General features: G+C 36.8%; 1 protein-coding gene across 13 annotated transcripts in view; it reads right to left on the reverse strand.

The window, feature by feature from the left end:
* ncam1a (neural cell adhesion molecule 1a) overlaps positions 1-13,734 on the reverse strand; it is a 262,010-nt gene that overhangs the window by 42,006 nt on the left and 206,270 nt on the right. For 8 of the 13 annotated variants that reach the window (XM_056263045.1, XM_056263047.1, XM_056263050.1 and 5 more), the window contains 4 exons: positions 13,495-13,679; positions 12,135-12,231; positions 5,470-5,637; positions 2,891-3,016 (listed from right to left, as the gene is read on the reverse strand). In XM_056263045.1, coding sequence (XP_056119020.1) covers positions 2,891-3,016; positions 5,470-5,637; positions 12,135-12,231; positions 13,495-13,679 — 576 coding nt within the window. Of the gene's footprint in view, positions 1-588; positions 604-2,890; positions 3,017-5,469; positions 5,638-12,134; positions 12,232-13,494; positions 13,680-13,734 lie in introns of all 13 variants that reach the window. The other 5 variants (XM_056263044.1, XM_056263049.1, XM_056263046.1 and 2 more) reach the window with 1 other exon arrangement.

The following is a 13,734-nucleotide window of genomic DNA, read 5'->3' on the forward strand; positions in this document are numbered from 1 at the left end:
GAAAGTACAACAACAGATATAAAGTGAGCTGTCATAGTTCTCTAAAGCAAAGACTATAATCAAAAACCTATAACAAAGTTCTTTAAATTCAGTGAAAACCCCTCAGAAAGTTTAACTTAATTTGCACTGAGATATGAGAGTCCACTTTAAGGAAAAAGACTAATTTAATTCTCAATAGGTGATAAAATTGACTTTTAGCAGATGCACACCAAAAATATGACTGAGTCATCCAACGACTTACAATTTTTTGTCCAATCAAATGCTTTCTAGAAGGAGAATGTCCCCTCTCAGTAAATTAAAATTACCATTTGACTAAAGGTCACATCAAGGTTCATGACAAAGTAACAGCCTATTAGCTATTTAAAAAGGGACGAGCCCTTTCATATACAAACCTTCCTTCAAAAGCAGAAAAGAAAACTGCAATCTATAACATTTCATGGAGTCTTAAACTTTCTATCAAGCATTTACTACCTTCTTTAAAGGCTTACTAGTAGATTTGGCAGGAGTGTTGCAATGGCTGAAATAGAAGCAAATGGAAAAGACTAACAGAAATGTGAAAGAAAGAGAGCAGAGAGATGGAACACTTACTTTTGAAAGGGAAGCCTGATGTCCAGTGGAACAAAACAAGATGGAAAACATGATGAGAACCATAAAAAAATCATGAACATGAGAACAGGAATGTATAAGATGGAGAGGAGGCCAAATCCAATTTGCCATTTTAGGTTCATCTTATAAAGCAGTGAGAAAATCACCTTGCTGACTCACATTTCGTCAGGCTTAACTCTGTGAACTATGCTTGCTAAGTCCCAAAATGGCAAAACTGGGTGACCCAATTAGCTGTTGTGAAATGAGAGCAGGCATTAGAGTGAATGTAGGGACTGTGAAAACAGGGGGTGTCGAAGTAAAGATGAAATATGATAAGAAAAATAAGATAAGAATTCATGTCAGCCTGTCTCTGACTTACATCAATGGAGCAATTCACTCCTGCCATGAGCTATTGTACTCGCAATAGAAGAATAAACAAGTCTGGTTTTGTGTTATTTTAACTTTTTACACATTTTTGTAAGATTCCCTCCAAAGCTTCTGGGTATTGAAATGGAAATCAAGCTTATTGCTGCAGGAATCCTTTTTTGTAATGTTATACAAAGTGCTTTTTAGAAGGATTAACTGAATTGGATCAATAAATTTGGATTAATAAAGCAACAAGGAAAAAAAAAAACTTTTTCTGCAATTTAAACTTTAGTCACTTAATCCCTGCGAGTGCAAGTGGAAATTGAATAATCAAAGTAGAACTGTGTTTCTGCTCATCCCATATTTCTTGCAAACTGACTTTTTCTAATCTGCTTCTGAGTGGAACATTCAGATCCAACGGCTTCGTGCGACATGCAGTAATTAAACCAGTAGATTTGTAGGAACTTTGAAAACTTCATTGCAGAATCTAAATAAGAATGATGTTTCATTGAAGTGGAGAGCTCTACAATCAAGCTCTGCAAACCAACGTCAAATTTCACCTCACTTCATTGTTATATAGCTATAGAAGCCTGTTTCCACCTTAAACAGGTAATTGTGAGATAACGTTTAAAATAATAAAATAGTGACATTGTGACATATAGGCCTGGTTTCACAGACAGGACTTAGATTAAGCCAGGGTTAGGCCTTAGTTCAATTAGGGCATTTAAGTAGTTATTTTTTTTTAATGTGCCTAGTGCCTTAGAAAAAAAACATTACAGGTGTGCATCTTGAGACAAACAATAGCACTGACATTTGTCAGTAAAAATTTGTCATTGCAAGTTCCTTTGTGGTGAGACAGTTCAAACATGCATCTTAAACCGTGCCTGTTAATGTCTGTGATCTGTGAATCCAGGCAATAAAGTTGCCATTTAAATATTTGGAATTATGAGCTATAGTCTAAATTGTGAGTTACAAAATAGTCACAATTATGAGATAAAGTTGCAATTATGAGAAATAGTCATGATTGTAAGTTATAAGTAAAATTGAGGTTTAATGTTACAATTATAAAAAAAAATCGTTTGAGATAAAATGTTGCAATTATGAGATGTAGTCACAATTATGAGATCTAAAGTTATGATAGAATCACAAATGTTAGAAATATGAGATGTAGTCACAATTATGAGATCTAAAGTTATGAAAGAATCACAAATGTTAGAAATAGAGTCATTAAAATGAATGACTGTTTTTATCTGAGGCAGAAACAGGCTTAGATTCATAGCACATCTTGTGAATATTTAGAGCAGAACCGTTAAACTAGTGAAACATGAGAAATACCATCTGGAATTATTTTCACCTGTTACTTATTACAGCATACTGCTGTACAAATGCAAAATATCGTAGATTCTTTGAGATTAGATCTTATCATTGATAATAGAATCCCTGAGAGTCTGATCCTGATCTGATCGTGGATATGAGGTTAAAGAGGGTTTCATTATCTGCTCTACAGAAGAGTGCCCAATCAACATGGACGACACTTAACAGAGCACACAGCTCTCAACAGACACGAGACACAGCTGTTGCCCGGCACATGCTGGCAGTCGGCAGAAGAGCTGTACAGACAGGGAGGTGTGCCACATCACAGGGAAGCACTGCTGAGGTGAGAAGCTGCAGTGACACAATGGTCTTCAGGATATAGTTAAAACATACGGACACACACTAAAATGAACACGCACATCCACATATAAATACAGAAGTACACGCAGGACAAGCAATGCATCTCCTGGGAGTGAGATCCAGCAGGGTCCAGGGCAGGGATGCATTGTGGGTAGTAAGGTCTGCTGCTGCACTGAGAAGGGGGGTTGATGGGTAAAGAGGGTGCTAGGGTCTTATGATAAAGAGGGACTGAGAGAGAGAAAGACAGAAAGACAGAGGCACTTACGGACAGGTTGGGTTTTGAAGATTTCCAGGGCGCTGCTCTCTCCTTCACCCTTGCCGTTGATGGCTGATATCTTGACCTCGTATGTGGTCTCTGGCTTCAGCCCAACAATAGTGATCAAGTTGAGACCTGATTTGGACAGATTTAGAGCTCCAATGAAATATAGGACATATAAACATAGAATAAGATGATTAAATATGTCTAGTTTTAACAAAGCATATCCCAAACCTATATGACATACCAATTTGCCTTATCAAATGGCACATGATTTGTAGCATTATAGAGAACTGATTCATTTGAACGGTTTGCCGCAATGAATAGGCTCAAATAAATACATTTAAAAAATCCTGATTTTAAGGGAAAATGGGCAGAATGGATTTAGATACAGTGAGAAAAAAGTATAACCGATAAGCGTAAATATGGACTAAACAAATACACATGGGGCAAGTAGTGAGTGAAACTTAATGCATAATGAGTTTTCTAAATCTGAGAAAGTCTGCGGGACTTTTTGTGGGTAGATCTGTAGGCAAATACTCTGTGGGCCAAGTCATCAATTTTCCATCATTTTCCCAGAAGACCCTGCAAAGCATTTTGAGTTTCACCTTTGTTCTAAAATACATTTCAGTTTGATCTAAAAAAAAACTAAAAAACTAATTCTTCAATTAGAGTCATTACTCAGAGGTTTTCCAGAGGTCCCCGTGCAGGATCTTACATTTCAATTTCGTAAAAAATACAACCATTAGTTCTTGTCCTCTAATTAGATTGGACAATCCTTATTGGAACAAAAGTAAACAAAATAACTGGCCATATTTTGTCTAAAATATAAATATCCAGATATTAACTAATACTAACATTCAAAAGTTTGGGGTTTAAAAAAAAGTAACGCACAAACGCTGCATTTACTTGATCAAAAAGTCAGTAAAATGGTAATACTCTGTAATATAATCGCAATTGAAAATAAATGTTCTATTTGAATACATTTTAAATGTAATTTATTCCTGTGATGGCAATGCTGACTTTTTAGCATCCATTTCTCCAGTGTTCAATGTCACATGATCCTTCATAAATTATTCTAAAATGATGATTTGCTGCTCATTTTACGTTTCTTATAAGAATAATTTATTATAAGAATAATGATTTTTATCACAGTTAAAAAACGGTTGTGCTGCTTATGTTTTTGTGGAAACCATGATAAATATTTTTCAGGATTCTTTGATGAAAGCTCAAAAGAACAGCATTCATTTGAATCTTTTATAACATTTGAAATGTCTTTACTGTCACTTTTGATCAATTTAATGCGTCCTTGTGGAACCAAAGTTTGAATAATTATCCCCCCCCCCCCCCCCCAATTTTTTTTTACTGACCCCAAACTTTTTAATGGTCACTGTTTAAAGAAACATGGGAAATGAATATTCGCTGTTCATCACTATGTTTTTAGTTATGTTATAAAATATGAAATGTGGTTTATAGTTTTTCATAACATCACCCACAATTTAACTTCAAAAGTTCTCCATTTGAGTGATCAGACTAAATCACTAAAAAGAACAATTTCAAAAGAATTGGTATTTGTATGGTATCATACATCAATCATTCATCAATAATGACCAGAAATGTTCTTTTTACTCATTCAATCTGGTAGCTCGTGTTTGAGACCGTTTCATGCCTGTATAATATGCCAGTCTAATGCATTAGAGACTGACTGACAAAAGGTTGAGTGATCAAAAAGACATTGGCTGAGCAGGGGTTTGTGTGTGTGTAGGTGGCTTGTAGTCTGATTCGTGAAAGGCTGCGTTTGTGTGTGCGAGGCTTGTTTCTGACGCATGTCCCAAGGAGGTCTGGCAGAGCGAGCAGGCTGTCAGCAGTGAGCAAACTGACATCCCTCCCCCCGCCACCCCGAGAGACAGACAGTACCCACAGACAAACAGAGCACATGTCAGGCTGTGACAACTGCTCTGAGCACTCTTATTTAGCATTCAAGTGAACCCTGTCCCTTTCTCACATTTGCGCATTCTATTTTTGCTCAACTCTGCATTGCGTTTCATGCTTGCCAAGCAATATCGCCAATGAAAGGGTTTTTTATGGCAGCGGGGAAGGTTATTTTGCCACAATTTGAAATGGCTAGCAGCTGTGGAAAGTGTTTAGTTATTATATTGAAGGAGGGTGGCTGTTTGTGCGTCATAGAAACTGCTGTTTTCTTTTCTAAGTGTAACACAGCATCTTAACTGGGCGCGAAGCGACAAATTGACAAGCAGTAAAAGCTCTTCCTTGTTAATCCAAATTTCAATTAAATTTCAAATTTCAAATTTCACATCACGTCTGCTTTAGAACAACGTTTTTAAAAACAATGTAACCCAGTTAAAATCCCTGTCTTAATACAATCATCTGAGAATCTGTGGTCATTTCGGTACAAAACAATGCTATAGAATCAAGAGCTTGACCTTCATACAAATGAGGAAAAGCTTTTATAAGCTTCCCAAAAGCCTCATCTATCTTGTTTTTCTCTCTTCATTGCCTCCAGTTCTGGATAAATGTTATTATAGGGCATGTGTGTGTGTGTGTGTGTGTGTGTGTTGGATACTTACCATCCTCAACATCATACTCTCTGTCCGTCCAGTCTTGGCCTGTTATCCTCCATTCAGCCTTGTACTTAAGGATAGGCACTCCTCCATCGGATTTAGGCTCATCAAACTCCACCATTGCTGTGCTGGAATAAGGCTCCAAGCGCTCGATAGAGGGGGCCGAAGGAACATCTAGAGAACAAGTACACACACGCACACACACTTATAAGCACACACTGGAATATAACTAGTGTACTCAGGGCCGGTTCTAGACATTTGGAGGCCCTAGGCAATATTCATGTTGGAGGCCCCCCACCCCCAATAAAAAACTCTTGAAACAAATATGATTCCTAACCTTTTAATTTATACAACATTTAATTTTAAATGTTTTTACTTACACAGTACATAAGTTTGGACATATTACTATTTTTAATGTTTTTGAAAGAAGTCTCTTATGCTAATCAAGCCTGGATTTATTTGATCAAAAATACAGATAAATAATAGTGAAATATTATTAAATAGTTTTGCTATTTTACTACTTTAAAATATATTTATGTGATGCAAAGCTGAATTTAGTGTAATGTGATCCTTCAGAAAACTTTATAATATTCTGATTTATTATCAAATGTTAGAAATGGTGCTTAATATTTATTTTATAACCTGTGATACTTTTTTTCAGGATTTTTTTTTTTATTATTTAAAAGTTGTTTGAAAAAAGTCTTCACTATCACTTTTTATATATTTAACACATCCTTGCTGAATATTCCTGTTTTTCTTTTTCTTTTTTGTATTTTTGATCAAATAAATGCAGGCTTGTAGAGCATAATAAAAACATTCTTTCAAAAACATTAAAAATAGTAATTGGTCCAGACTTTTTACCAGTAGCCTACTGTATGTACATATTAATCAAACTTCATCTAAGGTAATCTCTTTTTTGTTTAATGAAGATTTTATTGTTATTGTTATTTTGCTGTTTTATTCAATTTATTCACAGTTCCAGAATACCACTTCAGTGATATATGCTTTTATCATTTTTTTTCATAGCTGGTATGGGCAGGATTTTCCCCTCCCATTTAATAGATATTGACTGCAGAATGCAGATATTGTCATATTATTAATAAGTAGGCCTTATATGATATTATGCATTGCTAGCTTAAATATGCTATACACAAATGAAGTGGAAGAGAAAGACACGATCGCTACTGATTAGAAAAAAAATTCTAAACTGATATTATTGGCGTAAGTAGGCTGATGCAGGGTATAATCTAATCATCAGCAGAATTTAGAAGATAGACCCAAGATCCTTTATTTAAAACATTTAAAAATGTTGTAGTGTGTTGGCTTTTTAACTTTGAATACAAACGTCTTGTCTTTTACTTTTGTAGCGTTTTTAGTCAGCTCCCGACGCGATGTTATTCATTGTACGCGCAAATTCAAAGCGTCGCGTCTGGGCACGTTAATGACGCTCGCGCTCTTTTAAACTCGTAATAAAGCGGTGAATGGTTTTTCCAGAAATGACGCTGATCTACAGTACAAGTTTATATTTAGTAGAATACATTGCAATCACTCCAAAATAGATAACGACAACGCACACACCTGCATTAGAGCTGTGCTTCTTTGCGTGCCTATTTAGGCTTTTGCTTCGCAGCACCTGATGGGCTGGCGTTAATGTGACGTAATGTAACAGTCTATGGTTAAGATAAACATCGTCACTATTTTTAGTTAATTAATAAATATTGAAATAAATTGTAGATAGGACATTTGTAAAAAAAAAAAAAAAAAAAAAAAGTATCCCTCTGTCTGGGCCCCATCCCGCCAGTCGGGCCCTAGGCACGTGCCTAGTTTGCCTTTGCGTTAATCCGGCTCTGAGTGTACTGCTCTGCACACACAAGCAGGGCACCACAAAAATGTGAGTGAGGCAATAGACAAACTGAAACAATGAAAAATTGTTATGGGCTTGGGGAACGGTTCACCAAGGGAACTGTTATTGCAGTGGCCAGTACAGTTTTCCCCTGAAGCACAAGTAAAATATCTTTCAGACAAACCAAATTATTGTTTAAAGTGGTCATATCATGAGGAATCAAACTCTTCAGAAGTTCAAAGAAAATTTGATGTTCTAAGAAAACTTTCAGAATATAAAAAGGCTTGTTTTGAACTTCTGCAACCTTCGAACATTGGATGGCTACATAAATGGGCAAACTACTGTTTTCAAACAAGTTTCAAACACTGCCCAAAACAGATTACAATTCCGCTTAGTTGCAGAAATTAGACACGCTCCTCTTTAAATGTGGGGAAGCTTGCCAAACCTTGAGCTGGCCCTGGCTGTGTCTGATGCTCTGCATATCCTCCCCAAGAATCTCAAAGTTAGAAACATGAAGCTGATCATTTTGTGTGATCAGCTCCCTGATCATTTAAGTCATTAAGATCCATTTGAGTGTAGATTGTTTTATAATGCTGTCAGAATGCAATGCAGGATTTAAAAAGAAGCTGTTTTTGAAGGACAAATCATTTATAAACTATATTGGATGCAATCAGCAAATCCACAGAAAATTCAATTCTCGTGTAAAAAGGTATTTATGTGGAAGTCTTAAAGTCACCATGAAATCAAAACTAACTTTTTTTGTGTAGAATTTTGCAGTATTTATAACAAATTATTTATCCATGCACATCATTATTTTTCTTAAATTCATGTGCCCTCAAAATCTTTAATTAAAATAACTTCTCCCATTTGCAGTGACATATCTTCTCTGTTGTCCTGCCCTCACACCGAGGCAAACAGAAAAAACAAACAAAAAAACGTACTAGCCGGTATTTTTTCTAATCAAACCATTTTCGGAGCGATAATATTCAGGGTTCTTGCAGGTTTCAGTTTGTTAAATTTAAGACCTTTTTAAGACCTTTTAAGACCATTATGTGTGAAGTTTAAGACCAACACGACACAAAAATTGAAACATTAGAATGATCCCAGAAATTCTTAAACATATTTTAAGTTTGTAAAATACACACACTGACTGATGTCTATGGAAGCGGCAATAATAATCCTTTCCATTATAATAAGACGACACGTTTTATTCATATCAGATACACATTGTGTAAGTAGCTTTACATTTCACACTATTCTTCTCCCAGTTCTCCGGCCACTTTCATGTATTTCGTGAGAAGTTGAGGAATTGACGTGTTGTAAACTAACATGGTGCCGCCCATCGCACAAACAGCTCAACTAACGCGATCGTTATGAAGGTGTTTAAACAACAAAACACATCCACTTGCACATATTTGACAATCGGAATATCAGTGTTTCATGTTATAGCTAATACATTTGTGAATATTTTGAATAGAAAAGGGAAAATGACATCAAAGCAGATCATCATTCATTCAGCACTGTGTTGTGGTTGCGCTGTGTCACGTGACAAGCAATGACGCGTCACCATGGAAACATTAAAGTGACAGGTTCTAAATAACGGTCGCCTAGAAAAACTCACGCTGGGGATCAGTTAGAATATTTTAAACTTCCGTGTGAAAGGGTTAAATACAAAAACAACAAACAAAAATAAACACAAATTAACAATGGTAAATTATTTAATGTATTTATTCTTTTTAGTAAACTGTTGTTTTTTTGTTAGAAACTCACTCTTACGGATGACGTGGTCGTTGAGCGCCCTCAGGGGACCGTTATGATTACATTCAAATGACTACACAATTTACAGATGATTATTGATTAACGAATATTTTTAAATCATCCACCAAATTATCATCTCTTTCTTGCAGTTTAATGAGTAAACAACGAACATCAAGACATACGGTCCGCTAATGGTGTTAATTAGATCTCTCTTGATGAAGTCCGCTATACCAAATCTTGTTAAACACACACTTCCCAATGATCTTTGAAAACTACGCGCTCGACGACAGCCCTGACTTAACGTTGCACGAATTCGGCGGGCAGGTAGCTAGTGAATCAACTTCCTTCACTTTATTGGCGGCGCGGGTTACATAACGCCACCTACTTTACAGGAGTTATACCTGCAGTGATGACGCAATGGGATTATCATCATCACGTAGCCTACTAGAAAACAAACAAAACAACCAACGTTTTATTTTCGGCGGACAACGCTTGACCACAATTAACAAAATGAACGGAGGTAAGAATTTTAAGACTTAGGTAAATTAAATTTAAGACCTAAACTTGTGTTTTTTAGACTTTTTGAGGCCTTAAATTTCACTTTCTGAATTTAAGTCTTTTTTAGACTTTTTAAGACTCCGCGGGAACCCTGAATATTACAGAGGGAACACATAAACAGAAAGGTACAATTACTGATTCTGCTTAGAGTGAACTAAACTACGGAGCCCCTAAAGGGGACGTGGTGGTGGAAATTTTTTTAGGATGGGAGATTTTTTTTTTTTCAATCTTTTGCGTTCCCTCGCAAAACTTTTGCGTTCCCTCGCAAAGATATTTGCGTTCCCACGCAAAATGTTTGCGTTCCCTCGCAAAGTTATTTGCGTTCCCACGCAAAAGTTTTGCGTTCCCTCGCAAAGATATTTGCGTTCCCACGCAAAACCTGTTGGCAGCTCGGACAGACACTTCCTGTTTAATGTCCCGCTGGCGGTGTTTCAGAGCTCCGTACGTTAATGGAGCGTTTCATAGTGTTTGAACTTGGACTCTAATATAAAGAAATGCGGTCAGTGCTTAACTCAATGTGTTCAGTGAAGTTGGCAATATATTCACATGCTATTCGAACTTCCCGGATCAATATTCTTGAGCTAAACGTTGTTAAAACACAAACGACACCTATTTACAATCACAGTAACCTAGACAACGAGATACAACCCAATTCTCCTCAAAACGAGCTTTATAATATAAATGTCTTTAACCGGCGAGACAAGTCCGAATAAGGGACCGTCTGCAAAGTGCAAATCCTAAAACCCTTCTGCACATTTTATATGAGTACATATTCAATAGCTTCACTGGGATACAATGTAGGCTACTGTCACCAAATTCAGTTCCAATAACTTTACCCTTTTTAGAAAAAATATTCAGTAACTTCACACTGTTATAGGCTACAGTGTAATGCCATCAAATTCAGTAAGCAAATATAATGCAAAAGCTATGGTTGTAACTATTATGTTAGCTGCGTACAGTAGCCTACCAATATAATTTGTGTAAAGAATAGGCATACTTATTTTTTTATGTGCAATTACTTCCCAAACTAAGTGTTGTATAACCAACATTAGAGCACTGATGTGTGAACTAAATTTGTTGTGTTACAGTGAAGTTATTAAATATTTTTTTTTATATAATATAAAATGTGCAGAAGCAGTGCAGTATGACCAGTGAGTTTACCATTGATGTGTAAACTGAATTGGGTGGTTTGTAACATTGAAGTTAATGACTATTTTTATATTTTTGACTATGAGTTGATGCTGTAGTCGTTTTTGGGGTTATATTGCACTTTGCAGATGGTCCCTTCGGACTCAGCCGCCTGCGTGCTCATAGAGATCCATTTATATATTATAAAGCTCGTTTTGAGGAGAATTGGGTTGTATCTCGTTGTCTAGGTTACTGTGATTGTAAATAGGTGTCGTTTGTGTTTTAACAACGTTTAGCTCAAGAATATTGATCCGGGAAGTTCGAATAGCATGTGAATATATTGCCAACTTCACTGAACACATTGAGTTAAGCACTGACCGCATTTCTTTATATTAGAGTCCAAGTTCAAACACTATGAAACGCTCCATTAACGTACGGAGCTGCCAGCGGGACATTAAACAGGAAGTGTCTGTCCGAGCTGCCAACAGGTTTTGCGTGGGAACGCAAAACTTTTGCGTGGGAGCACAAATAACTTTGCGAGGGAACGCAAACATTTTGCGTGGGAACGCAAATATCTTTGCGGGGGAACGCAAAAGTTTTGCGAGGGAACGCAAAAGATTGAAAAAAAAAAAATCTCCCATCCTAAAAAAAATTCCGCCACCACGTCCCTTTAGGGGCTCCGTACTAAACAACTGCTTGAATTTTAGTTTTAGTTTTTTTTAGCCCTGCATAAAACTGATTTTTTTTTACCTCAACAAAATGATTTATTAACAATATAACTCAACCTATACATGACTCTTTTAAAATGAATCTCCTTCCCTCACAGAACACATTTACTCAGTAAAACACACTTTTAGAGAAATGTGACTTTATCGCACAATAAAAACGATGGCTGTGGGAGTGTGGTGGCTCTAAAACATGTGAGGTAGAGAAGAGGCGTCACTCCTGCACTGCCTCATCGCATTGAGACTAAATAATCACCTCACTGCCTTCCACACCATTTCACATCTGCTCCACTTTACAGAGCACCAAAAATATCAGAGGTAGCATCGCATTTAACCGTCAAATCTGGAGCCTGAAAATTATACCCTGCTGTTTTTATTACCCAAGAGTCTCAGCCTAAAAAATACGAGCACAGGCTCTGATCTAAAGCTAAAACATCTCAGTCTGGGGAAGATTTACCTTTCGCATACCATGTGTATTATGAATGGGTACCAAGGGGGATTTTAGAAGTGGTTTTCCTGTGTTAAGACACCCTTTGTGAGAAATTATTTGTGAACAGCTAATTAGAACCTCAAGAATGACAACAATTTGTGTTTGATAGTGATTCATAAGTGTAAAACAGTTACTAATTTTGTTCATCATCCTCTTAACATTCACAAACCTGCTTGAATCAAAATGAAATCTTTTGACTCTGTGCCGATGACATTAGTAGCCGTACAGTTGTAATCGCCAAAGTCGTTCTGGGACACCGGAGTGACCTGTCAGAGAAAAAAAACACGTCAAGGCACCACCTTTCTTCTGACTTAGCTAGCATGTACAGTAGACATTAGCTGGTTAAGGGAAGCTCATTGCCTTGGCAATAGCAGTAATAATTAATAGCAATTATCGAGTGACAGAGAGAGAGAGAGAGAGAGAGAGAGAGAGAGAGAGAGAGAGAGAGAGAGAGAGAGAGAGAGAATGAAAGAATGGGAGCGTACTGTTGCCATTAGCTTCAACAGCAAAATGTGCCATGGAAACAGAGACAGTAGCCACGCTTAATTACAAAACTTTTGCAATATTTTCTAAATGTCGATAAAAAACTATTGGGAAATGACGGCATTTCCATTAACCGATGTTATGCGACTGAAACATTTGATATGTATTTTCCTCTCGCGATAAGTAATTCCAAAAATCATGGCAATGGATGTTGGTATGTTCTACATTTCTAGAATGGGGTTTTGAGCTAAAACTGTTCCTAAAACTTTCTAAAAACAGTTAAACTGAAAGTGGCTCCTTCAACATTTTTACACTGCTGCTACAGCATGTAAATCTGCATATTCGGTGTAATTGATTCGCTGTGCTTGCCAATCAATAATCAAACTTCAAGATACTTAGTTTCCTGTGACTACGATTCCTATGCAAAAAGTTTTATGCAGACTGTGTGCAGCATTAAAAAGTCAAGTAAACACTTTAAATTTAACTATTATAATGATGGCTCATAATGCTGTGATCTGATCTCAAAAGGCCTCTAGAAAAAAAAAAAAGGGACAGACCCTTTTCTGTATTTAGATGCACCAGATTAAATATTACAATCTGTGCTTTGCAAGACTCTAAAAACATTAGGCTGGTCATTCACAATGTGTCATTAACTTAATTATTGTTATAATGTTATCGGCCAGTAATGCGAAACCAAAATCAAAAAGGGAAGCTATGACATGTGAAAAGTGAAGCTAACTGAAATGACATGAATTATTCTGCCACACAATAAAAATAAGTCATTATATTCTCAGCACTTGTGGACAGATATGGGTGTGCACTATTTTGTACATAAACGAAGAACAGAAAAAACAATAATTATTGTGTTTGCTCAATGCAGTATTGGCAGGCACTATTGCTATGATTTAATATCAAATGCTACAAAGTGCTGGTGTATACTGACAATAAGCTCAGAAAGCAATTATTAGTGTCAAACATGTCTTTAGTGTTGAAACTTTAATGAGGGGGCATCTAAAGGCTGATGGGTTCGAGTGGCGATGCAGTACCTCTAGGAAGCTGACTGTGGGAGTGTTGTAGATCTTGACGTTGGTGGTATTAGCGTTAGGCAGCATCTGGCCGTCACGGAACCACGAAATGGAGGCTCCCGGGTGAGCGAGGGCCTCGCAGGTGAGGTTAGCCGGATTACCCTCCCAGGTGTACACCGCCACAGGGCCCTGGATCTTTGGAGCATCTGTAATTATACGCAGTGTCAGCAAAGTGCAACCAACACAAGGACTGTTATAGAG

Source organism: Rhinichthys klamathensis, unplaced genomic scaffold (assembly GCF_029890125.1).
Source record: "Rhinichthys klamathensis goyatoka isolate OS25496 unplaced genomic scaffold, OSU_Roscu_1.1 h1tg000197l_1, whole genome shotgun sequence".
Classification (NCBI taxonomy): domain Eukaryota; kingdom Metazoa; phylum Chordata; class Actinopteri; order Cypriniformes; family Leuciscidae; genus Rhinichthys; species Rhinichthys klamathensis.